The sequence below is a fragment of the Epinephelus fuscoguttatus genome, linkage group LG3 (assembly GCF_011397635.1).
Source record: "Epinephelus fuscoguttatus linkage group LG3, E.fuscoguttatus.final_Chr_v1".
Lineage (NCBI taxonomy): Eukaryota > Metazoa > Chordata > Actinopteri > Perciformes > Serranidae > Epinephelus > Epinephelus fuscoguttatus.
In genome coordinates, this window is record NC_064754.1 from 43162232 (window position 1) to 43189367 (window position 27136).

Here is a 27136-nt window from a genome sequence, read left to right on the forward strand (position 1 = left end):
ACGTGACCTGAGTCTCAGAAGCAGCACAATGCCAGGAAGTGCAGTGCTAACTGTAGGTGCACAATGCTCAGGCATGGAGCTATTTCAGCATTTCCCCTCTGGGCTCTACTACAGAGCAGCGGCCGTGACGTCAGACAGACAAGCCTGAGCAGCGTTGCGCGCTCCAGACGCCAACAAGCACGAGCCGAGGCTTCCTCCTCCACATCCAGCGCCAGAGCAAGAACCAGGAAGTGAAAGTATACACATGGAGGGTGTGTCGTTCCCTGCCAGTGAATGTTTTATTTTTAAAAACACAGTCCTCCTGGGATAAGTAATGGGGGACTCGGCGAGGACCAAGCGGCGAGAGCAGCTGAAGCGCTGGGCCGGCTCATGCACCGACAAAGCGCCGGCCGTGCCCAGGCGGAGGTGGCGGGGCGATGTCGAGAATGGAGCAGGGGAGCCGGAGGCCGAGCTCAGCGACCCGTCGAGGGACCAGCCCGTGTGTGTAAGCAGAGATGGATCCAGCCCCTTCCTCAAACGACGGTGAGGAAATGTCTCCTGCCAAACAGTTTGACAATAGCAGCCGGCTCTCAGCAGGCTAGCTTAGCTCAACGTCTGAAGAGAAATGCTAAATGAGGGAAGTTGTTCGTGGGTTTGGACAAGGGGTTGATAAAATAATATAAACTGTCTCACAGTACAGCACCGGGCGCCCTCCTGCTGCTAAAAAAAAACCGTTTAGGATTTAATTAAGCATATAATGTTCTGCCTGTGTTGAGACTGTCAGTGGTCATCTCTGAGGCCATAGTTTGCAGTGTTTGTGTTAGCTAGCTAACGTTAGCTAACATTAGCAAAGTGTCATACAGTCAGTCTGGATGAGGGTCTGTTTGTTCAGGACTCTCTGCGTTGCTAATTCACTTGTCACTTATTTTCATATGAATTTTTGGGACTGCCATCACATATCATTTTGCAGTGCTTGTGTCGAACCAGTGTATCAACAATACAGTCAGAGAGCATCTCTCTTTGAGCTGACAGCACATACCTTACTGATAACTGGTGTTGAATTTTGTATTACAGTAGTTGCTGTCATGGTTGCAGGTCAGTCTTTCACAAGCACAGAAAAGGTATGAATATTGATAATAAAAAGTTGGTAATTATGATTACATCATCTGAATTAGCATGGAGTGCTCACAAGGAGACGCTCACCAACACTGACTGAAAGACACTCAAAGAGACATTTGTGTTATAACACAAAACAGTTTGACTTCAGAAATGACCATGTTGAAATCTTGTCTCTCTTCACATTTTTATCATTGTCAACAAATCCCACAAAAAGACCAAAACATCCACTGAGCTGATCCTACAGCAAGTATTGCCTTCAGAGCCTGGTCTTGGTTGTTTATTTCCACTGGCTTCCATGGTCATCCAGAAACTATTAAACCACATCAGTGAGCCATACTGTTCCACTGACTGACATGTTCCTTTAGTGACATGAACATGGCCACTATAGTTTATTTTCAGTCAATTCAACATACACCGTCTCGCTGCCTTAAATAATCACCAGCACACCAAATGCACGGCAGACAGCAGTTCCCACAAAATACATAATTGCCTCCTTTTTTAGTATTGTTTGCAAAATAGTAAAACTGCAGGGCCCAACTGTTTAGGGAGATTATTAGACTTTATATTATGACTCATTTTCTAAAGATTCACATATAGGTAGGGATGTTTGAAAATATTAAAGAGATACTTTACCGATTTTCAACCAGTCTTGTATCATAACAATGTGGGTAGTATTTGAAAATGAACTCTGGTAAACCTCCCTCCATCTCACAGTGCCCAGATCTCTCTGCTCGTCTCTCAGCTCAAGTGCGTCATTCAGCGGCTTTTGGCTGGCTCTAGGGATGTTACTTGAACTACAAATTGTACTTCTTCATGTAGGTTTGCAGCGGTATACTTTGATATTAAAAATGTCAGTTATCATACCGTGTATATTTGGTCATCTATCATATTGGGGAAAAATGCAACTGGACAGTGAATCTCAACTTTATTTTAGTTATTTTTAAAAGGGAGACTTTTTACACATACTTCCATTAACAAAATGATTTCAAGTTTCAGTAGTAGGAATAAAACACCAAAAATAATCCCTCTGTTTTTCATTCCTTTAAGGGTCATTTTGACTTATAATAATTATAATAATTCTGTAATGTCATGATAACGTGAAACCGCAATATTTTCTGAGACGGTCACCAACCATGAAAATCCCATACCGTTACAACCCTATGTTCATTTTCGTATGTCAGCCACCACGGACAGAAATAGTATAGAAGTGGATTGAGAGGGAAGCTCGCCTCTCTTTCTCTCTCCCTCAAATGCAGTCCAAAAGAATCTCTTACTGAGTTGCCTTTTTCTTACCTCAAATGTTTTCAGAATCATATTTAAGCTACTGTTTAACTGTAATTATTTGAGATCATTTGTTACCAGCCTGCTGCCATGTTGTTTCCTGAGAAAAAACAAGCAAGCTTGCGTCATGTCACAAGCTGGAGCGTTTATTGGTTTAATGTAACACAGTGCATTTTGGTATAGCCAAATGTCACAGCCCTTGTTCTGTGTTTTCTCTGGTCATGTAACACCGATTTCAAAAGTATTTGTGTCTTTCTACTGCATTGACATTTGACAGCCCAGTTTTATTAAGGGTCCATCTGTTAATGTTGACTGCATTGTCATTCTGTTGTTCTGTGCTACTAACCAAGAAAAGAAAAGTCATAGTTGTTATATGTATTTTTTTTTTTTTTTTGCTAAGAATTTTTAATTGCATCCCAGTAATGTCAATTACTCCAGTTGTATCAAAAGATGTTACTTAATATCAATATTATCAATAAAGTATTTTATCGAATTTAGAAATTCCAGTTTTGGGACAACACTAGTCTTGTCATGGGATTTGTTGACAGAAACAAAACCCTGGAATATTGCCAGCCTCATCTTTTAACTGAACCTTATCATCAAATCACATCACATTTTGGCTTTTCTTACAAGGCTACTGCAGTTGTCTTGTTAGGTGTTTCTTTTTTGTCTATTTCCTCTATAAATACATTGGTGCTGCATGGCATGTCTCATCTTTAACTTGGCAAACCAGCTACAACTGCTAACCAATGAGGTCATTCGACTGCCTGTATTCTCTGTCTTTAGGAAAAGGGTGAGGTTTGACAGGGCTGCAGAGTTCCTTGCTGCCTGTGCCAGCGGGGATACGGACGAGGCCCAGGTGATGCTGGACGAGGCCGAAGAGACCAGAAGGAGGGATGGAGAAGATGTGCCAGAAATTATCAACTGTTCCAATGCAGATGGAATCACTGCTCTCCACCAGGTGAGGCAGTTTCTCCTCCTGAGGTTTAATTGAAATTATTTGTTTTGTTGCTAAGATGACAGAGAAACATTTACAGATGTATTATTTGTGTTTTTTGTTCCCTTTTTCTACACAGTCCTGCATAGATGGCAGCATGGAAATAGTGTCCTTCCTTTTAGAGCATGGTGCCAGCGTGAACCAGGTTGACAGTGAGGGATGGACACCACTGCATGTTGCCGCATCTTGTGGCTACCCTGACATTGCAGAGTGAGTTTGTCTATACTGTTAACACAGTGCAGCCGCGTAACAGCTGTGTAACACAGTACTCTTTGCCACTTTGGGGACGTCAGAATGCAGTGTGGGTGCCAGGGTATTTATGCATTCAACAATACTAACATTGTTTTCCTGTTTGGCAAGACAACAAGTCAGCTAAAGCATGAGTGGGCTGGCCTGGCACAAAAACACATGCAGCTCAAATGATTTAACAACTGATGTACCTTTTTTTCTCCTGCAGTCTCTAGTTATGTGAATAATGCCTCTTGGTCTGACTTGGAAGATAATGTGATAGGATTAGGTGTGTCTATTTAGAATTGGTTGTCCTTATACAGACTTTGTAAACATGTTTGCAATTAAAAGGATTCTCATTCTGTCCATGTTTGTTTTGTCAGTTTTCTTGTGCAGCGAGGTGCGTCTCTTACTGCCGTGAATTGTGACGGTGACGTTCCTCTGGACATTGCTCTCGATGAGGCCACTGAGTCCCTCCTTCAGAGTTACACTGTAAGACAGGGTGAGTGAGTGCTATCTTTTGACAACTACACACCCCTTTTTCATCATTCGTTGTGTTCTGTGTCAAATGTGTGTTTCTGTCTAGAGCATGTTCTGTTGAATTTACAGCATATTTGTTTATGCCTCTGTGCCTGCGATAGCCATAGCAGGAGGTATTATGTTTTCAGGTTGTCCAACACCATCTGTCACATTCTTGTGAACACAATATCTCAAGAACACCTTAGACTTAGACTTGATTGTCCCCTTGAGGAAATTCTTTTCCACAGCACCATCTCCATTCCTCATTTTCCACCACAGAACAGAACAAGACACACATTTGGAAACACACATTAGAAAACAGACAAACAAAACAGTGTCAACACTTAACAGAGTCCACACCTGTTCAGCGAGGCCTTTTGTTCAGGGCTGCTATGACAGCAGGGACCAGGCTCTTCCCAAGGCGAGCCCTTCTGCACCTCAGTACTCTGTATCTGCGTCCTGAGGGGAGAGGGGTGAGGTGGGTGTTTAGTGGATGTGTGATGTCTTGTTCTTGAGGGAATCTCTTTAAATTTGGCAAAAACATTCAGTTGGACTCAACGATGAACTGTGAGGATTCAAGGTCAAGGGTCACTGTGACCCTGTCTGTCTCATTCTTGTGAATGCAGTATCTCAAGAAGGCCCTGAGGGAGTTAACTCAAATTTGGCACAAACGTCCACTTGGATTAAAGAATAAATTGATTAGATTTTGGTGGTTGAAGGTCAAAGGTCAATGTCAGTGTGACCTAACAACACATGTCTTTGGCCATAACTCAAGACTTATTATGTTAATTAAGACAAAACTTTATACAAATGTCTAATAGGATCAAATAATGAAGTGATGACATTTTATATCCAAAAGGTCAAAGGCCAACTTCACTTTGACATCATTATGTTCTGCTTAAAACACTTTCCTGGCCATTACTCATAGTCATATCTCAGGAATAGAAGGGGAGACATTTGGTCAGATACTGAATTGGTGATTGTTGTTTTGAAACTGTGCTGATTGTATAGCTCTTCTGTGCCTCCAGAAGACAGATGTGTGTGAAACATCCATGTTTTCACAGACATGGATGTAAACTGTCAGAGAAGCTTCACTGTTGCATGGAGGCATATAACCCCGGGGCAGTAATTCTAGTGTTAGTTGAGCTAAATAGAAAGACCTTGACGGGCATACACAAATATGCCAGATAAGGAATGGAAAAGTGGCCACCCATGTATCAATGGTATACTTTGCAGGATTTTACTAAAAAATTGAGACTTGTGATTCGTCAGTTGCCATTAAGAAATAGAGTGGCATAGTGGCATTTTTACTTAACGTTTTGCATGCAGTGGATTAACTGTTTTATATTGTAAACAATGGATTATGGCAAGGGAAAGAGATACATATTGTAGGGATTAGTAACGTTCGCGAAATCCAGCATAAAATGGCATTACATATGTATTTAGCAGTGCCGCTGCACCTGGGGAAGGAGCAAGGATTAGAAATTGAACACTGATCTGATTGATGGGCCACTGGTCATTATCAATTCAGTGGATAGTCTTCTAAACAGTTTGAAGGCTGATCAAGTGAAGAAAAACGTGAGATAAATTCTCTTGACAATTTCGCCGTTACGAGAGCTTCAGTAGTCTGCGGTTCTGATAAAGTGTAGCTCACACTGAACATCGTCATACACACACCACACTGAATGCTTCCGTAGAGGCTGCAACAAGCCAAAAAGTCTGTTGTTCTTACCCCACAATTTTAGTCTTCGGTCCCTTTATCCAGCAGTAAACCTTCCAGATCCCAGGTCATCCATAATCCAGATTATGGAGGTAACTGCAGTGTCTCTGGAGATTTGCTAAACTATTACACTAGTCACAAGAGGCATCGCTTGGTTTTGTTTTTGTGAACCAAATTTTATATTAAGTTTCAAACTGAATTATTTTGGGCTACTCCTCTAAAGGTACCATACATTTATAAACTTCCTTGTGTATATTAACAGGTGTTAATTAAAAAATTAAGAATATGTTAACTTTTTTTCTCATATTCCAGTTCCAGTACCTAAAGATCGCACAGACTTAAAAGTTCATTGCTCTTTGAAAGGGTGTGCCTGAATATTTTGCTATTATATTATTATTATTATTATTATATCAGTGACATAAAATGGTCTCAAAATGACAATAGTATTGTTTATTGCAATTATTTCAGGACACATTGCCAAACAAAAGTAGTTGTTGTGACAGGCCTAATTTTGATGTCATCGCGCAAAAATCTCTTTAATTACTTGGATACAATTTTGATGTAGGTAACTTGTATCTGTGTTGTTCTTGTTAACAGTCATTAGTTGTTTTTAAAGCAAACTTAGAGTCACAACATTCATTCAAACACTAGATGTCAAATGTTACGTCTGCTCCCATGTGTAGGAGTGATTGTAACAGCATATGGGGTATGGGAATCATTATATCAATTCTAATATGACATCTACAGCCATGTATGAATATGTGTCTAAAGCCCTACTTGTGTCAGTGGAGCAAAATAAAAGTCACTTCAGCACCGCTGCTGGAAAAAATCCTAGGGGGAAAAACTGCTGTAATCACCATATTGCAACAACCTTTCCTGGAAGGCATTCAGAGTGTTTGTTTGTGCATAAATTGACAGAATTAGTTGTGTAAATAATGGAAAAAAGAGAGCTTAAGAGAGAAATGCTGACCTTGCAGACTAATAAGCCTAATAGAGATGCTCCGATATGGGATTTCAGGGCTGATGCTGATAATCAATGATTATCTGTGATGATTACTGATCAAAGGGATGCTCTGCTGATTTTCAACCGGGTTTGTATCGCACTAATGTGTCATTTAGTGTGTGTAAATGAACTGTAGTAACCTTCCCTCCATCTTACCGGGGGCCAGATCTCCCTGCTCATCTCTCAGCTCAAAATCATGTTAACCAGTGGATTTTCACTGGCTTCAAGGCTGCTGCTAGAACTGCAGATTGTACCTCCTCATTTTTATTTGTGGACCACCACCACAGACACAAAGAGTATAGAAGTGGATAGAGAGACCTGCTTCTCTCTCTCTCTCTCTCTTGCCCTCTCTCTCTAGGCAATGCTGAATGCAACATATGATCGTCAATAATTGTAACGCAGTTCTTTGATTGACCCTTGCTGTCCACCGTTGCTACGGTTACACTCACTCTATGAAGCTCGCCACTCAGCTTGATTATCAATGGCACCTCAGAGGAGAATTTACAGCAAAGACAGTCTGCAAGTATATGGCGGCACATTGCTGAGGTAGATCAGCGTGGTGGAATGGTGGAAGTTCAGTTAAAAGTACATTCACTGCGAAGTGGTGCTAAGGGGGTGAGGAGAGACTGTACAACGCCAGTACAATGAGTTGTTTGAATAGTGTTGGGTAGTTTAATCTACAGCAATGCATCATATTCTTTAAGATCATCATATGTTTGTAGCATGGCTGTCGTCAACTTTTCACGGTGTCAGAAAAACAGCCCTCTTTTCAGCTTTGTGACGATGCATTTTCCAGCTGTGTTTATTCAGCTTAAGAAGTAGAATTTTCTCACCACATAAAGGAATACACCATCCTCTAGTTTATCACAAACATTCAAAATCAATGCATTTGGAAATACATGGTTTTCACTGGCCAAGGAATGCACTTAACACTGTAATGTGAAAAGTAACTTAAGCTGTTAGACAAATGTAGTGCAGTAAAAAATATTTACCTCTGACACATAGAAGTATGAATTAGCATAGAATGCATGCAACTGCAAGTACAGCGTTTGAGCAAATGTACTTAGTTACATTGCACCACTGCAAACATTACCTGCTCATTTTCCTGTTTGCGAAAAGGGAAAATAAATATATATTTTTCGACTAAATGGTAGCTTTTTTCTGTGCGTGCCTGGATGTTTCTCAGTCCAAAAATACCCCTTCAGGACCAGGTTTTAAGTGAAGTCCCAAGTCCACAGCCAAGGCTCAGCATTAACAAGCGGAATTAAGAGCAGAATTGACATTTCCTGTTTGTGTCCAGGTGTGGACTTGGAAGCAGCTAAGCGGCTGGAGGAAGAGCAGATCTTGAACGATGCCCGGACCTGGTTGGCTGAGGGCCCACCCTCTGATTTACAACACCCCAGGACTGGGGCCACCCCACTCCATGTGGCTGCTGCCAAAGGCTACCTAGAGGCCCTCAAGTAAGCATCTCTTGACATTTATCTGTCTCCATGCCAGCGATAGCCATAGCCAGAGGCATGAGTTTTTCGGGTTGTTTGTCTGTACGTCTGTCTTATTCTCATGAACGCCCTGAGGGAATTAAAAAAAATAAAGGTCACTGTTACCGTGCATCCATCTCATTCTCGTGAATGCGATATCTCAAAAACACCTTAAGGTAATTTTTTCAAATTTGATGCAAAGCTCCACTTGGACTGAAGAATAAATTGATGAGAATTTGGTGGTCGAAGGTCAAGGTCAGTGTGACCTCACAAAATATGTTTTTGACCATAACTCAAGAATTTGTATGCTAATTATGACAAAACTTCACACACATGGTTAACAAGATTTAATGATGAAGTGATGACATTTTATATCCCAAAGGTCAAATTTAACTTCACTGTGACATTATATATTACAAAAACACTAGCCATTAGTCAGCGTCATACCTCAGGAACAGAAGGGGAGAAATTTGGTAAGTTACTGAATTGGTGACTCTTATTTTGAAACTGTGCTGATTGTATAGATCTTCTGTGCTGTTGGAGGAAGATGTGTGTGAAGCAACCATGTTTTGACAGACATGGACAGAAACTGTAAGACAAATTAAATGGTGCGTGGAGGCATACAACTGTGGGGCTGCAATTCTAGTTCATATTGAATATAATATTTGAACTTAGAAATGTAATTTTCTTCATCAGGAGATCTTTATTATGTCATACAGTGAGTCATGCAGTTCTGCTGTTGTCACCTTGCTCTTGTGTTGCCCAGGATACTGTGTCAGTGTGGGCTGGATGTGTCAGCTATGGACTCTGATGGTTGGACGCCTCTCCATGCTGCAGCACACTGGGGTCAGGGGGAGGCCTGTCGCATTCTGGCTGAGCACCTGTGCAACATGGAGGCCCGCAGCAATGCGGTTAGGCCCTAAAAATTATAACCTTTCTTATTACATCATAACTCTTTGTTCAGTGTGTTTTTTCATTTACAGAAAAAATATTTACCATGACAGTGTGGTCATTTGTAGCCTGTTTGGTTGTTTTCAGTTTTGTGTTCCATGTTATCATCTTGTTTCTAACTCTATAGGGTCAGACACCATTTGATGTAGCTGATGAAAGTGTTGAGGAGCTCCTGGAGGAGTTATCACAGAAGCAAGCAAATGTGAGAAAGAGTTTGTCTTTATCTGGTATGCATTTAATTTAAAAAAGATCACTGACAACTGCCCTTCTCTCCTCAGTCCATATTGGACCGGCAAAACCAACCAGGCTCCACTGCTGCAAACGCACAAAACAAACGGCGGAGGTTCGTATTCATCTGTAACTTATACTGAATTGATTATGTTTCCCAATTTAAAAATTTAATGCTTTCTTCCTGTGAACACAGGGCAGGTTTCCCTGACAACTATGAAGAGTAAACTAAAAACAACTGAACATTCCTTACTCCCACTAACACCTCCATACATTACCTAATAATAAAGATTGTGACAATACCACCTGACAATAAGATGTACAGCAAGATAAGCAGTGCCTTGTAATTAATGCAGGAGACCTGAAAAGTCTCCTTGGGCAGTGTCATCCAATCAGTGCCAACATCTGTCCCCATGTCATGCCTTCCAGGAGCTCAGTGTGCAGGATGAGCAGTAAAGACAAGATGAACGTGCAGGACCAGTCTAAAGAGAGAGGTGTTTCAGGAGGCCTGGAGCTGAGTGAGGAGAAAGAGAGCAGTCCTGGTGAGTCAACTGCTGTGTTGACCAGAAATACTACAGCTCTGTAAATGTGTGTCACAGTGCTGATTCCAGAGATCCTTGTTCTCTTTTCCCCAGAAAGCTCAACGGTGTCCAGTCCAGAAAGTGGGACCACATCCACAGTCAGCTCTGCTGACAAGGTAAAATCACGGAGAACTAAGTGGTGTTTATATATATATATATGTGTGTGTGTATATATATATATATGCCTCGATGCTTCCATCTGTCCCATTCTTCTTCTGAACACAATATCTCTACAATGCCTTGGTACAAACGTCCACTTGGACACAAGGGTGAACTAAGTAGAATTTGTCAGTCACGGATCAAGGTCACAGTGACCTTGTATCTGTCCCATTCTCGTTAATGCACTATCTTAAAAAGCCTTGAGGTGATTTCCTCAAATTTGGAACAAACATCCACTTGGACTCAAGAATTTACTGATTAGAATTTTGTGGTCAAGGTCACTGTGACCTCACAAACATGTTTTTGGCCATAAAAATTCATGGGCTAATTATGACAAAATTTCACACTAATGTCTAATAGGATAAAATGATGAAGTGATGACATTTTATATCCCAAAGGTCAAATTTAACTTCACTGTGACATTATATATTACAAAAACACTAGCCATTAGTCAGCGTCGTACCTCAGGAACAGAAGGGGAGAAATTTGGTAAGTTACTGAATTGGTGACTCTTATTTTGAAACTGTGCTGATTGTATAGATCTTCTGTGCTGCAGGGGGAAGATGTGTGTGAAGCATCTACATTTTAGAGTATGCAGCTTCTTTGTATCCATATATGAAGCATTGTCAGTTGTCATGGCTGCATATGAATCGGGACAGACATGTATGTAAACTGTAACTGCAACTTGACTGGCTTTGCAGAGGCATACAACTGCAAGGCGGTAATTATGTATTTTTTAAGTTGACATTTTTTGACATGATGAAGTGCGTCATGGAAAAGCTGGATAGAAAACACAGATGTGATAAAACGTCCTTGATATTGCAAGAAAGGTTTTATGTTCGCCGGAGGTGCTTTAATTTCAAAACTTGAATTGTTATTTCCTCACAGCAAAAAGTTTTCGGGTCAGACCCTGGCCAGGGGCTCTTTTGTGTGGAGTTTGCATTTTCTCCATGTGCTAGCGTGGGTTTTCTGCGGGTTCTCCAGGTTACTCCCACAATTCAAAGACAGGCAAGCTCGGTTAATCACTGACTCTTACTTGCTTGTAGGTGGTAAAGTGAGCCTAGGTGGTTGTCTGTTTCTATGTGTCAGCCCTGTGATAGTCTGGCGACCTGTCCAGGCTGTAACTCACCTCTCGTCCTGTGTCAGCTGGGATAGGCTCTAGCCCTCTTGCCATCCTGTAAAGGATAAGCCCTCTCACCACCCTGTAAAGGATCAGCGGTTTCAGATAATGGATTGAAACCAGTAATGAGTTGTGGAAAAAGATATCATGTTAGATATTCATCAGCCTTTTCTGCTGCGAAGCATAGAAATAGGAAGCAATTGATTTGTGGTCAACCTAACACACATTACTATTATTCTGCATAGCCTGTTTAAAAACTCCAAATTTGCATTGGATGGAGCCATAGCTGTTGTTTGGATTTTGATTTTGCTTCAGAGTTTTCTGTTTAATATTGGCAAAGAAATAATCTTTCATTTTAGTTTGAATATATCCAGATGACTAATAATGACCAAGAACAACAACATGAATATGAGGAAATCAGAGATAAAGCCAGGCTATGGTATGTCTAATGTATATGCAAATTCAAAACCAACAGCAATGATAGATATTTCTAGTGGGGAAGTACGTGTAATTCTGTCGAAATACTTTTCATATCAATTGATTTAATCTGAGAGTTTCTAGCTATGTGACTGCCTACACACTCAGCATTTCAACAGAGGCAAGACCTTGATGTGTGACGTGATGAAACTTATGACAGGAAGGTTTTTGGTCTGGTTTAAAGCATGTCAACGAAAAACACTCATTTAAACAGTATGCTGTCAGTAATAATGTTTCCCCTCTGGGGCTATGAATCGAACTGTTGAAAGGGGACAGTTAATAACTGATGAGCTAATGGCCTTTTTTCTTGTTTCTTGTGTGGTTCAGACACCGGAGGAGAAAGATGAGGAGAAGGAGCAGGACAAGGCGAACCGCACTGCTAGAGTCCAACCCACTCCTCAGACAAGGGACCCTGCAGCTGAAAGCCCCAACACCCCCAACACTGACAGGCGCAAGTAAGAAACAACACAGTGCACAGGAACAGGCATACAAAACATTTTTGTATAATTTCATATAGAAGCGTGCTGTATAATAATGGTGAATGTGAATATATAACTTGTGTAATATGGATTATATGGATGTTTTTTTTTAGGTTCCAGGCTCCAGTCAGAGATGAAGAGTCTGAGTCTCAAAGGAAAGCCCGCTCTCGACTGATGCGGCAGTCTCGTCGCTCCACACAGGTACTGCTTCTTACTTTATTATTGTGCATATATATATATATATATATATATGTATATATATATATATATATATATACATATATATATATATATATATATATGTATATATGTATATATATACATATATACAGTACAGGCCAAAAGTTTGGACACACCTTCTCATTCAATGCGTTTTCTTTATTTTCATGACTATTTACATTGTAGATTCTCACTGAAGGCATCAAAACTATGAATGAACACATGTGGAGTTATGTACTTAACAAAAAAGGTGAAATAACTGAAAACATGTTTTATATTCTAGTTTCTTCAAAATAGCCACCCTTTGCTCTGATTACTGCTTTGCACACTCTTGGCATTCTCTCCATGAGCTTCAAGAGGTAGTCACCTGAAATGGTTTTCCAACAGTCTTGAAGGAGTTCCCAGAGGTGTTTAGCACTTGTTGGCCCCTTTGCCTTCACTCTGCGGTCCAGCTCACCCCAAACCATCTGGATTGGGTTCAGGTCCGGTGACTGTGGAGGCCAGGTCATCTGCCGCAGCACTCCATCACTCTCCTTCTTGGTCAAATAGCCCTTACACAGCCTGGAGGTGTGTTTGGGGTCGTTGTCCTGTTGAAAAAGAAATGATGGTCCAACTAAACGCAAACCGGATGGGATGGCATGTCGCTGCAGGATGCTGTGGTAGCCATGCTGGTTCAGTGTGCCTTCAATTTTGAATAAATCCCCAACAGTGTCACCAGCAAAACACCCCCACACCATCACACCTCCTCCTCCATGCTTCACAGTGGGAACCAGGCATGTGGAATCCATCCGTTCACCTTTTCTGCGTCTCACAAAGACACGGCGGTTGGAACCAAAGATCTCAAATTTGGACTCATCAGACCAAAGTACAGATTTCCACTGGTCTAATGTCCATTCCTTGTGTTTCTTGGCCCAAACAAATCTCTTCTGCTTGTTGCCTCTCCTTAGCAGTGGCTTCCTAGCAGCTATTTGATCATGAAGGCCTGATTCGCGCAGTCTCCTCTTAACAGTTGTTCTAGAGATGGGTCTGCTGCTAGAACTCTGTGTGGCATTCATCTGGTCTCTGATCTGAGCTGCTGTTAACTTGCGATTTCTGAGGCTGGTGACTCGGATGAACTTATCCTCAGAAGCAGAGGTGACTCTTGGTCTTCCTTTCCTGGGTCGGTCCTCATGTGTGCCAGTTTGGTTGTAGCGCTTGATGGTTTTTGCGACTCCACTTGGGGACACATTTAAAGTTTTTGCAATTTTCCGGACTGACTGACCTTCATTTCTTAAAGTAATGATGGCCACTCGTTTTTCTTTAGTTAGCTGATTGGTTCTTGCCATAATATGAATTTTAACAGTTGTCCAATAGGGCTGTCGGCTGTGTATTAACCTGACTTCTGCACAACACAACTGATGGTCCCAACCCCATTGATAAAGCAAGAAATTCCACTAATTAACCCTGATAAGGCACACCTGTGAAGTGGAAACCATTTCAGGTGACTACCTCTTGAAGCTCATGGAGAGAATGCCAAGAGTGTGCAAAGCAGTAATCAGAGCAAAGGGTGGCTATTTTGAAAAAACTAGAATATAAAACATGTTTTCAGTTATTTCACCTTTTTTTGTTAAGTACATAACTCCACATGTGTTCATTCATAGTTTTGATGCCTTCAGTGAGAATCTACAATGTAAATAGTCATGAAAATAAAGAAACGCATTGAATGAGAAGGTGTGTCCAAACTTTTGGATATATATATATATATATATATATATATATATATATATATATATATATAGATATATACATACATACATACACATATATATATATATATATATATATATATATATATATATATATATGTGTAGCTAGAGCCAGATAGTATGCAAGTAAATTCATCTGATAATTTAATTACGCATCACTACAAATACACTATGTTATGATTGAAAAGTATCAAATAGTCACACAGTGAGAAAAATAAATCATATCTAGAAATCAGAAATTTTGATGCATCAATAATCGTTTTATTATCAATTCGCTTCCCTCTGAATTGTAATCAAATCCCAATTATGAGGTGATTCCCACCCCTACTTTTCACAATGCTGCACACCGCTGCTGTGGCTGTCAGGAGCATGGTCAGTTAGACAGACACGTGACTGCTTAACACCAAACACGGTTTGGTATGAACTGATGCTCACTTGGCTGATGTAACAATCACACTAATGTTTTTAGCTGCTGCAGATGCTGTAAATTATTAAACATTTGAGCAACACAGTTTGGAATGACTGAATCATTGACAGAGTAATGATGTGGTTCACCTGATTATTGCAGAACTCAATGGTTATGTATGCAAAACTCACAGCATTAATAAAACAGCAAACCACTATTGTCTATGTAAAGATACAGTGGAGTAATGGCATACTGAGTACTGAGACTGAAATCACTATGTGTGTGTGTGTGTGTGTGTGTGTGTGTGTGTGTGTGTGTGTGTGTAACATGATGTATCATGTATCAATATTTTCCTTCTCGATTGCAAGGCAGCGTATTTTCACCAAGAAACTGTTGAGTTCTGAGTGCAACAGAAGGCCTCTGAGTGATTAGTCTTTCCTCTGTGCTGGCAGGGTGTGACTCTGACAGACCTGAAAGAAGCAGAGAAGACTGTGGCTAGAGCTGCAGATCCACCGCCTCGCAACATCCAGCCTGTTAGCCCCATTGTTACCGTCACGCCTGCTGAAAGGGGTAAGTGAGGGTGAAATGCTTGAGTCAGTTCTGTTTACTGTAATACAAGACCACCAAATACAAACATGATGCATTTTGGGTGGAGTGCTCTTCCAGATAGCATTAAAGGGAAGTGAGGTTCTCTCACATGTGTTCAAAGGGCTGCTGCTGCAGTGTGGGAGCATTAAGTGTGGTTTATCTGGCAGGGTGGCTACCATATATTCATCGTGTACATCTTCCTCTTTATCGCATTTGTGTCACCTTTTACCACACTACACCCTTGGTGGTTGTTTTTTTTTAAATGGGGAACTGAACATTTCCTCGTCTGGTATAGTATATCTGATTGGCATATTTACATTAATCAGCCTGTTTGATCAGTTAACACATCGGTTGATCAGTTTCAAAAGTTCATGTGCTGGAACATTAGCTGACAAGGCCAGACACAGCATTTTGTTCACGCTAACTGAGCTCGCTGTTGTCAAGTCTCAACTTGCACAGATGTTGAAACTGAGGTGAAAGATAAGACAGCTTCCTGTTATACAGACTTTTTTAAACGAATCAACCTGACGGCTGCAGAAATGCTGAGCTGACCTCCGGCCTCACTGAAACCCCATCTGTTAAGCACCAGTAGTGTTCTAGCTGTGTTTGTTATACGTTACTCATTCTTCTTTGGATCTTTTCAGTAGCAAGGGACGTGTTTAGTTAGATTTTGTTTGTTTTCTGTTGACATCCATGCGTTTCAGATACAGACCCAGTGAACCAGGGGGAGTCAGAGGGAGAGAAGCGTCTGGGAGTGAGGGACCGGAGGAAAGCAAGGAGGGAGAGACGCTCCACGGGCATTGTTCAGCCAGGTGGAGAGGTAAGAACAAAATATGAGGTTGTCACATCATTGAAAACATGGCAGAGAGCTCACCGCATATCAGGTCACAGATTTTTGTTAAACAGGCCAAAGCAGAGTTTGCTTTATGGCTGTCAGCTGGTTTTAATGAACAAATTAATTAATTTTTGCAGCATTGCAAGTACTGAAAGTAAGTGCAGCCAAACCAGTTCCTCTTTGTCATGATGAAACTGAATATCTGATGAGCACACTTCTGTTAAAATACGGGAACTTTACTGACTGGAAATCATAATGATTAATGTTTCTAGTGAAATGTTTGTAAGACTGACATGTACTGAGATTCTAATGCTTTATGAGCTCTTAAACCCTGTTGACTGTCAGTGGATCAGTCTTTATCAATCAGTCATTCATTTGTCACATGTAATTTTTGTTTTCCAGAACGAAGATGATGATGCTGATTTGGATGATACAAACAGTAACAGTACCTCCAAGTGAGTGTTAATGGTTTGATCCTCACATGTTTGGTTTCAGTTCTTATCCAGAGACAAGCTAAGATCACCGAATATTTTGTTTTCTGACTTTTTTGATTCTACATTTGTTTCCTGTAAAAACAAAAAAAACCAAAAAAGGATTTTGAAGTAGAGCTGAAGGTCTTGAGGGCCGCAAGGGAAAAACATTTAAAGAATTTATTGCATATTGCAGTCGTCAACAAAAATGTGGTATTACTTCCAGGGCATAAAGGTAAATGTTTGTTTGTGGGCAGGATTCTCAGGTCTTTAAAAGTCTCTTTTGTGTCTCTGCAGTGAGACTGAACTGCGAGACCCATCAGCTGACTACAGAACGGTACGTGTCCCTCTTCTCACGGAAAAGCTCACACATTCCTGAAAAACACACCTGAGGGCTGAAGGTGAATTATAGCTGAGATCTAGACAAACCAGGACAGGAATGATACCCAACAAGCTCTAGAGAGGACTCAACTGAAACCCCTGCTAGGCTGTAATATAGCATCAACAAAGCTATGTCCACCTGCGCATATGACACTTTTATCCTGGGGTTGGTGTAGTCTGAAGGTCTTTGTTGTGTTTGTTTCCCTCTAGCTGTACTTTAAAGAACTACAGGAGAACCTGGCTCTGAAGGACAAGCTGCAAGAGATGGAGCTGCTGCTCAGCCAAAACAAAGTGGAGCTGGAGAGACTCCGACAGGTTCGGCAGGTTTGCTGCTACATCTGACCTTTTGTGTGTGTGTGTGTGTGTGTGTGTGTGTGTGTGTGTGTGTGTGTGTGTGACATCATGAACAGATTATAGCTGCCAGTCTTTCATACCTTATTATATTTGATATTCAAATTATATTCAGTTTTTTTAATGCTCAATTTAGCCTGTTATTATTGCCAACCCAGTTAATTATTAGGGGTATTAAATCACAGGTTTCAGGGTTTCCCTAACATTCATTATATGTGGCAGCGTGCCACAATAACAACATTTGCTTTCACGTAGAAAAAGAGAGGGATGACTGGTTGCTCTGTATAATCAAACATAGATCAAAACACTGTGTCAGGTGCTCTTGGAGAACAGGAAACAACAGGATACACAGGAAGGCAATCCAAGCACTCCAAAAATAAAGACAAAGAGGAAGGAAGCATTAAAAAGCCTTTATTGTGTATTTATATTAATGTTTCGACCACTGCCGGTCTTCGTCAGGGCTTTAAAAACACACAACAAAGGTATATTTAGTAGCAGGGACCAATAGGAGACCATCACATGACTAGGGTTGGGTACCGTTCATAATTGAAGCGATACGGTACCGGTATCTGGAATTCGGTACCGGTACCAAACGGTACCTTATTTCTGTACTTTTTAGCCCTATGGGCCCTAGGCCTTTTTGGGGTATTTTTACTGCCTTTACTTTTAAGCTCATATCACAGTCATTATAAAGGCTACATACACATGCTATATCTTGTTTTCTTCAGGACAATCTGGGCTAACCAGATTTGCCATCATTCCATGTCTTTCTATGTGGTTCTATTTTATATTAATTTTGATATCAATGAAAAAAACAAATCTGTGTTACTAAATTCTTACATTTTTACATGTATCTCAGCATAGCAAGTTGGAAGTTGACATATTCTGCCATATATGAAGAGGGGAGACTCTCTGGAATCTGGCAATCTAAGAACCATGATGCTGGGACATTCTGTCACTTCACAGCTGTCTAAAACATGTGGTTTGTGCCAGGCAGACATGATTGCCAGTATTTTTTCATTATTGCAAGAAATTCCATTGACTCATTCACAAGTCAAAAATGTGTTTTATCTGAAAGAAACATGCAATATTTACATCTAAGATCATAGAAAAATAGTCAACCAAGTGCAATGATGTCCTCCAAGATAATATTTGTTTTTCAGTTTCAGTTATATATTGGGGGGCATTTTGGGCATTGGTGGGGGGGCACGTGCCCCCCTCAACGTATATGGTGACTACGGCCCTGTCAGCATGCATTAGTCTACAGTTGTCTGGGTGCGCAAAGGTGAAGTGCGCTTGTCTTGTCATACAAAGTTTGATGGAGTGTCAGCTGGACAATATGGAGATATTTGCATCTTGAAAGCCGGACTACAAATGTGGATAGACAGGGAGAAACACACGCAAGCCTAAGACGTGGTAAGATACGATATTCCTCACTATATGAAGTGACTGATAACAAGATCTGTATAATGGATTGTAAAGAAATTCGTCAGGTTTTTATTTTGTAGACAATTGATCTGGATTTATAGCGCGATGGGATGACAGCACAATGATGTGTGTGGTATTACTGGAAAGCTCTGGTCCTGCACTTTCATGTGATATGTAATCCATCCAACAGTAATGTGTGTGCAAAGCTGTATGAAAGCTCTGTTATACATCATTTTATTGTAACTTTATCAATTTTTTTCGCTGTGAAAACATTGGATTACCGACAAGTGCTTGGTCTTGTCCAAAAGCTACAGTTCTGCCGTTTCACGTGATATGCGTGGCTTCTTGCTATGACGCACGGCCGCGGATAATATCCACAGAGAAGAACGGGTGTGAATTTGGACACACTATGCGTCGTTCGGGCCCATAGTCTAAACTTCTCAGTTTCAACATTTTATTGAGAACATTTAGGAACAGTGCTGCATGTTAAGTTTTGTCTGCACATTTTTTTTTCTCGCCATTGTGAGTCATGCGCTCTCGCCGCCTCCACCTCAGGTACCGAAATTTGGCACTGATTCATTTTAAGTGAATCGGTACTCGGTAGTACCGACGTGAATTGGTACCAAGTACAAAAAGTACCGAGTTTCGGTACCCAACCCTACACATGACACAGATGATGACATGACAGCTGAAACAAGTAGAAAATAATGAAAATATAACAAGACACAAAAACAGAGTATCATTAAATAAGATATATGATATATGTATATGAAATATATACACACACATCTTTACACATATGCTGTGAGGAAAAATGGTGAAGCTTATAGAGAACAGAGCCAAATCACAAAAGATGTGTCCTCATCAAGACCATGATACTCTAAAGTATCCAGTTGATGGGTCCAAAAAGCTGACCAAAGGTTTACTGTGTTCAATGCCGTCTGTGCGTAATAAGGAATTATTATCATTATGGAGTTAACTATAGTGTCTAGCCATGGGTTAGTTGCAATTTTTTGTTCTAACAGCATATTTATGCTCAGTGAGGTGATCCCTCAGGCATCTTTATGTACAGTCTATGTAGAAAAAGCCTTCCCACACATGGACAACTGAGGCGGTACATAACAAAAGTAGTGTTGTTCTGTTTGTTTTAACATCAACAGAATGTTTAGTTTGCATAACATTGTCACAGTGAGGGCAATAAACACATTTAAAATTGCCAAATGGTTTGGACAACCAAGTACCTTTTTTGTCTGCTGAAAGATGTGAATGCATAAGCCTGTCTGTAAGTGTGGGGGTGCGTCTAAAAGAAAAGATAGGGTGTGCAGGAAAGACTTTACTCAACAAAGTATCACTCAATAATGGCCCAGTTATCCTTAACAATACGTTTGATTTGTTCAGCATGTGTATTGTGTGGTCAAAAAAAGACTGATGCACAGGCTTCTGCCTGATGATTTTCTGAAGAAGTGTACCATGCTCGAGTGACCCTGCTCTGTCAAAAGCCTGCTTAACCACCCTTAATATTAATTATTAGTAATTAATATTATAATAATATTATTAATTTACTTCCCTAACACTAATGACACATGGCTTTGGCATTCAAATTCAGCTCAATAATAAGAGTCAAAGTTCATAGACAAAACAATTGATTCTTGCTAGTAACCTTTATTAGCTTAAACCTATGGCTCTTGCTTAAATTGCATGTAACAAGTTGTCGTCAACTTAAGACACTATTAAATTCTCCTCACCTGTCTCCTGTACTCTGCTGCAGCACAGCTCTATGTGTGTGGACAGGCAAAACCCCACCCTCGGTGAAACACAGAGAGGAGAGAAACTAGTGCAACTGTAAATGGCAACAAACACAGTACACACACACAAGATTCTCCCCTGACAGGCGAACCATTGATTTCAGAATGAATGGATATTTGATGTTGTGTTTGGTCTGGCAGTGCTTCGTGTACCTCTCCATTTCACCTCATAAACCTAAAGAAGCTGGCTCTTTAGTGCAAACATAGCAAGATAGCAAGCACTCACCCATTTTTTAAGTGGTTACCTGATCACACAGCTGATCAGTATGCAGTTTGTTGACATGATGCAACAGAAGTGCATGTCTAATCAGGAGATTTAGTGTCAACAGAGAGCGTCCCATGCAACTTGATAACTGGAAACTCACCCTCTGGCTCACATTCTTTGGCTGCATGTAAATGTTAGTATTAATGTTTTTACTGTTGGATTTGACTCCCGAGAGTCATTCAAACAGCCCTAGAACTGAGGGACACTACGTGGGCACTGACATTTGTCTGAGTCAGCCATAACTAGGAGTTTGTGAAGGTGGACAGCAGCACAAATCATCCTTTTAATAGTTGTTTATGTTTCATTTATCATTTTCTTTAACAAAAGCTGAAACCAGCTCTGTGACAGTCTTTAGTCAATCAGAACCTTGTACAGTTTTTTTTTCTTTTTCAAAATCAAATGTGAGAATTGAGGTTCATTTGTGTCTATTACTGTTGATGTCAAATTTTGGTGAGGAGGATATCTTATTGAAAAAAATTCAATTTTGTGTTTGAGTTGCCACAGACTGCAGCAGTTGTGTCGTCCCACACTCACCTGTATGAACACTGTTTGTCTCTGTGGCAGAACCAAGAGAGCAGCACAGACAGGCCGGCCCTTCTGGAGCTGGAGAGATTTGTAAGTAAATACTAATGTGTACTGTATATATATATATATATATATATATATATACAGTACAGGCCAAAAGTTTGGACACACCTTCTCATTCAATGCGTTTTCTTTATTTTCATGACTATTTACATTGTAGATTCTCACTGAAGGCATCAAAACTATGAATGAACACATGTGGAGTTATGTACTCAACAAAAAAAGGTGAAATAACTGAAAACATGTTTTATATTCTAGTTTCTTCAAAATAGCCACCCTTTGCTCTGATTACTGCTTTGCACACTCTTGGCATTCTCTCCATGAGCTTCAAGAGGTAGTCACCTGAAATGGTTTCCACTTCACAGGTGTGCCTTATCAGGGTTAATTAGTGGAATTTCTTGCTTTATCAATGGGGTTGGGACCATCAGTTGTGTTGTGCAGAAGTCAGGTTAATACACAGCCGACAGCCCTATTGGACAACTGTTAAAATTCATATTATGGCAAGAACCAATCAGCTAACTAAAGAAAAACGAGTGGCCATCATTACTTTAAGAAATGAAGGTCAGTCAGTCCGGAAATTGCAAAACTTTAAATGTGTCCCCAAGTGGAGTCGCAAAACCATCAAGCGCTACAACTAAACTGGCACACATGAGGACCGACCCAGGAAAGGAAGACCAAGAGTCACCTCTGCTTCTGAGGATAAGTTCATCCGAGTCACCAGCCTCAGAAATCGTTAACAGCAGCTCAGATCAGAGACCAGATGAATGCCACACAGAGTTCTAGCAGCAGACCCATCTCTAGAACAACTGTTAAGAGGAGACTGCGAATCAGGCCTTCATGGTCAAATAGCTGCTAGGAAACCACTGCTAAGGAGAGGCAACAAGCAGAAGAGATTTGTTTGGGCCAAGAAACACAAGGAATGGACATTAGACCAGTGGAAATCTGTGCTTTGGTCTGATGAGTCCAAATTTGAGATCTTTGGTTCCAACCGCCGTGTCTTTGTGAGACGCAGAAAAGGTGAACGGATGGATTCCACATGCCTGGTTCCCACTGTGAAGCATGGAGGAGGAGGTGTGATGGTGTGGGGGTGTTTTGCTGGTGACACTGTGGGGGATTTATTCAAAATTGAAGGCACACTGAACCAGCATGGCTACCACAGCATCCTGCAGCGACATGCCATCCCATCCGGTTTGCGTTTAGTTGGACGATCATTTCTTTTTCAACAGGACAATGACCCCAAACACACCTCCAGGCTGTGTAAGGACTATTTGACCAAGAAGGAGAGTGATGGAGTGCTGCGGCAGATGACCTGGCCTCCACAGTCACCGGACCTGAACCCAATCGAGATGGTTTGGGGTGAGCTGGACCGCAGAGTGAAGGCAAAGGGGCCAACAAGTGCTAAACACCTCTGGGAACTCCTTCAAGACTGTTGGAAAACCATTTCAGGTGACTACCTCTTGAAGCTCATGGAGAGAATGCCAAGAGTGTGCAAAGCAGTAATCAGAGCAAAGGGTGGCTATTTTGAAGAAACTAGAATATAAAACATGTTTTCAGTTATTTCACCTTTTTTTGTTAAGTACATAACTCCACATGTGTTCATTCATAGTTTTGATGCCTTCAGTGAGAATCTACAATGTAAATAGTCATGAAAATAAAGAAAACGCATTTAATGAGAAGGTGTGTCCAAACTTTTGGCCTGTACTGTATATATAGCACATGTATTTGTGTATCACAGGAGAGATAAAAGCATCAAGATCCTAAGTGTTGATTTTAGAAATCAAAGGGCTTTATTTTTTGTTCTTGAGTTGGACTGTGAAAGTAGATGTGTTCTAGATGTATTAATAACTTGGCTTTGTAAGGTGAGGTTAAATAACAGACTAGAGAATGACTGCATGTTAACAACTCTGCAGGTTCAGCAGAGCATGGAGCCAAGGTGTCAGAAACCATAGACAATGAAATGTTTGCTCTCATGCTGTCAGTCTGTCAGTTTGTGATGTTGATCTGTTGTTGACAGGAGAAGTTGGCCCTCCAGAGGAAAGCAGTGGAACTGGAGGATGAGCTGAAGGTACAGATCTTCACTTTGACATTGCTTGCTGTTCTTAATTGACATGAATGTAATAATTTGGTGCTCTATTCCCAAGTGATTACAGTGAGTAAAATAGCTGCACAAGCGATATTGTTTTGAGATAAAAAACCTCAGGGTGAACCTCAGAAAAAAAAAAATCTTGAGAAGTTGAGGGCCGTACATATACCATGTTTTTTTGCGCCCTCAAATTCACTGTTTTCAGTGTAGACGCATGGCAGGCGCGCTGTAACACCAGAGCTAAGCCATCCCCATTCCCAGGTGCCTTTTTTTCAGGGTGTGACGGCTGCGCCCTGACATAAACTGAGTTTACTTTTGGAACGCAGCAGTGAGCACCACATGTCATGTAAGAAGGACCAACCAATCACAGCTGACAGATGTCTTTCCCTTAATCTGCAAATATCAGTCTGATTAATATGTAGGGGTGTAACTATACATCGATCCACATCGATACATCAATTCATTGATTAACGATCCGATTATACTGATGCAAAATGAAAACATCGATCCATATCGTCATCTTAAAGATATACATTTATTTTGAAATTCACATAGCACGTCTGTGTCACCATTTCTGGGCAATCGCACCTCCACTCAAACAATAAACAGAGCTCAGAAATAAAATGGTCAAATCATATTCTAGTTGTTTTTGTGAGTTGATGTAAATGATTGTGTTAGATGGGCATATGATATCGCGTCACATCGATCGCAGGCTCCTGAATCGAATCGAATCAAAATCGTATCGTGACAGACTTTGTAATATCGGAAAACATCGTATCGTCATCGAAACAAATCGATATAATATCGTATCGTGATGAAGCTGGTGATTTACGCCCCTATTAATATGGAGAAGAAGTTGATCATTTTAGTGCAGGGCTGGCAGGGCTTAACATCTGTCCCACGGGCAATAGGCCTACACACAAACAGCACATGGAAGATGATCAGCTCTACACTCAGGATTTCAGGTAAATAGGTTATGATACGGTGCTTGTTGAGGTTGCTCAACAAACTCAGATGCAACTTGCTGCTGTGCTCTTGAAAGCTGGCACAGGAAAGTCACAAGAGTAGCACTCAGCGCCCGACCTTGCGTTTTCAAGGCGGTTAAAGACGCGGCATGTGTACGGCCCCATATGCAGGTAAGCATCGTCCAATGCATCATATAAGTTTAACCAAAAGCCTGGAAAATTGGTCCATTACAGGACATTCCTGGCTTTGCTTGGCAATGAAATGTTGTCAGTTCCCAGTCTCTCACTGTCAGCACTGTCCTCTATCTTTGATGTGTTGTAAAACTGAGAGGAAAATAAATTAATAATAATGTAGTTCTAAAGCAGATTAAGAAACAACCAAGTTTTTTTGCATCTCAGGTACCTTTAAAAATGTTCACGCAACAAGCTGAAGCCCAAACAGCCTTACCTTGATTAGTGCACATGCTTAATGTAGGCTATGGGGATGTTGCTGTCATTAGCCTAACTGCAGGTTAAAGTTTAAGGTGGATTTAAACCTGCAGCAGCGTGACGTGTACTCAAACCCCAGGGTTGTGTGTGCAGGAGCTACAGTTTGAAATGCACCTGTGGTTCAGTCCAAACCCCATTTCCTGTGTCCTATAGAAATCACTAAGATGCCACTTGGGGTCATACTGTGAGAGGTTTTAGTTCAACCTGCTGCAGACCTGCTTTAACTGGCCCTCACACAGTTCAGTGCAGGAGCAGATTTGATGTATTTCTAAAAATCTTGAATGTATGAATGTGTGACCCCACAAAAGCTACATAATCATATGATTGAACCAAATATTATATTGTGTAATTACAAGATGTCACATTTGCCTCAGTTAACTTTGAGTTACTGATTATCAGACAACTGAGGGGCAACTGTGTGGGACACACCTGCCTGACTAGGGTAACAGATGCTCACCAGTTGCCCAACACTGACTGATGGCTGACTGTCAGCTTGGTGTGCCTTAACATAAAAATCAATGAAGTATGAAGTAAAACATTCAAAAGAGGCACAAGAGAGAGCGCTCTGTTACTTTTTACAGTTGAAGTGTTTTAAACTAAAAACCCCATGTTTGCTGATGTCTCTGTAGGTTCTGGGGGACCTCAGAGCAGACAACCAGAGGCTCAAGGATGAGAACGCCGCCCTCATTCGAGTCATCAGCAAACTCTCAAGATGAATCTCCAAAAAAAAAAAAAAAAAAAAAAAAACCCTATGAGGAGATGAATAGTATTACAGAATTCTTCTTTTCCCAGCTCAGAAGACACAAACCAGGAAGGGAGACAGCAGCATCCAACACCTGCACGGCACATTCAACAGTAACTGGAACACCGTTTAGATTTCAGGGTTATTAGTCTGTGTTTCAGTCTTTATGTTTTGGCAGATCTACTGTATAACAAGCTGAACTGCACCTCCTGTGGACTGACAGGACGTTCCTGCTCACAGCCACTTTTATATTAAGTCTTTATTGTATTTTTTTAACTGGAATATTTTAATGTGCTTTGCCTCTCTGATACTTTGTATAAATTCTGTATTAAGAGACTTAAAGCCATGCACAGTGCGAGCTCGCAGCAATGTTTTAGATAGCCTTCTTGACCTCTAAAGAGGTAGTGAAAAAAATGCCAGTCGGGTGTTGGGGGTGGTTACTAGAAAAAGAAAAAAAAAGACTTACCATAAATGTGCCAAAAACCAGCCCCTGTTTTGCATGTCCTTTGGGGAAAACTCCAAGTGGTCAGTGTTGTTTCTCAGGGTGAGTCTTGGGTCGATGCTTTCGGTTTTGGCTGACTGCTGTAAAGGTGGACCAAATTTGCATGCTCATTTCTCCCTGCTCCTCTGAATGTATATTTAATATGTATATTTATGTACAGGGGCCATCTGTCCTGAAAGTGATGGAAGGGTGTAGTCATGGTCTCTGTTTACAAAGGATGGCGAGTGTGGGGTGCTAACTATGGAGGTCAGGCGCAGCTCTTGTACAGAGAGATTTTTTTTTTTTTTTTTTTGTCAGAAAATGTGTCTTACAAACGTCAGATCTTTCAAGAGCTTTAGGAGAATGCATGCTCTATCCTTAGTACTGTAAGTCATTAGTTATTTTTGCTTTACCATTTTGACTGGACGCTTCTGAAAGCAACGACCCCTAAGCTAAGTATTCACCCTGTGATGGACGGCGGTGTTGAACAGACAGGCCAGATGGGTCAACGTTTGAATGTTTACTCCACTTTTAAAGAAAAAAAACTTGCATGTCAAATTGTATTTTGATGCCGTGCCTTTCGATATACATTTATAAGTAATATTTCTATTTTGCTTTGGCAAGTGTACACTGTAAAGTATGAAATACAGTATGGGCATAAATTACCAAGGCTCTGATGTTTCTGTTTGTTTGTGACCTTTTACACATCACTGTATGTTGTTTTTGACTTTTCTCCCAGAGACAGTATGGTCTTGTAAAAATTGGTACAGCAATAGAGCTCTGAAAAGGTCTGGGTTAAGCCTCAGATCTCAAATCCTACACACACCCCTGTGCACACCTGACCTGTGCGGCACTTCTCATCTGGATTTGCTGTTTGGCAAAGATGAGAAAGGACAGCAAATGTTGAAAAGCTGAAAACAGGCAATTTACTAAAAAACTAGATTAATTCACATTTATTTTTGCTGTTTATTCATTTTAT

The 27136-nt window shown here is 40.8% G+C and overlaps 1 protein-coding gene across 4 annotated transcripts; it reads left to right on the forward strand.

Annotated features, from left to right (window-relative positions):
- Positions 1-153: 153 nt before the first annotated feature.
- Positions 154-26822, forward strand: ppp1r12c (protein phosphatase 1, regulatory subunit 12C). Of its 4 annotated transcripts, none has more exons than XM_049571503.1 (20): positions 154-522; positions 3166-3340; positions 3456-3586; positions 3988-4106; positions 8147-8306; positions 9091-9235; positions 9403-9477; positions 9554-9618; positions 9933-10045; positions 10139-10200; positions 12168-12295; positions 12433-12520; positions 15142-15259; positions 15982-16097; positions 16515-16567; positions 16880-16919; positions 17174-17287; positions 21317-21427; positions 23412-23462; positions 25564-26822. In XM_049571503.1, the coding sequence occupies exons 1-20, from the start codon at positions 314-316 to the stop codon at positions 25648-25650; spliced, it is 2160 nt and encodes a 719-aa protein (XP_049427460.1). In that variant the 5' UTR covers positions 154-313; the 3' UTR covers positions 25651-26822. The 4 variants fall into 4 exon arrangements, with proteins under 4 accessions (XP_049427460.1, XP_049427462.1, XP_049427461.1 ...); XM_049571505.1 differs by having other exon boundaries at positions 21377-21427; XM_049571504.1 differs by having other exon boundaries at positions 17174-17278.
- The last annotated feature ends 314 nt before the right edge of the window (positions 26823-27136 follow it).

Coding starts and splice junctions, on each gene's coding strand:
- ppp1r12c (XM_049571503.1), top strand. CDS start 314: ATGGGGGACTCGGCGAGGACCAAGCGGCGAGAGCAGCTGAAGCGCTGG. Junction 3,587..3,987: donor GGCTACCCTGACATTGCAGA/GTGAGTTTGTCT, acceptor TTGTTTTGTCAG/TTTTCTTGTGCAGCGAGGTG. Junction 21,428..23,411: donor TTCTGGAGCTGGAGAGATTT/GTAAGTAAATAC, acceptor TGTTGTTGACAG/GAGAAGTTGGCCCTCCAGAG.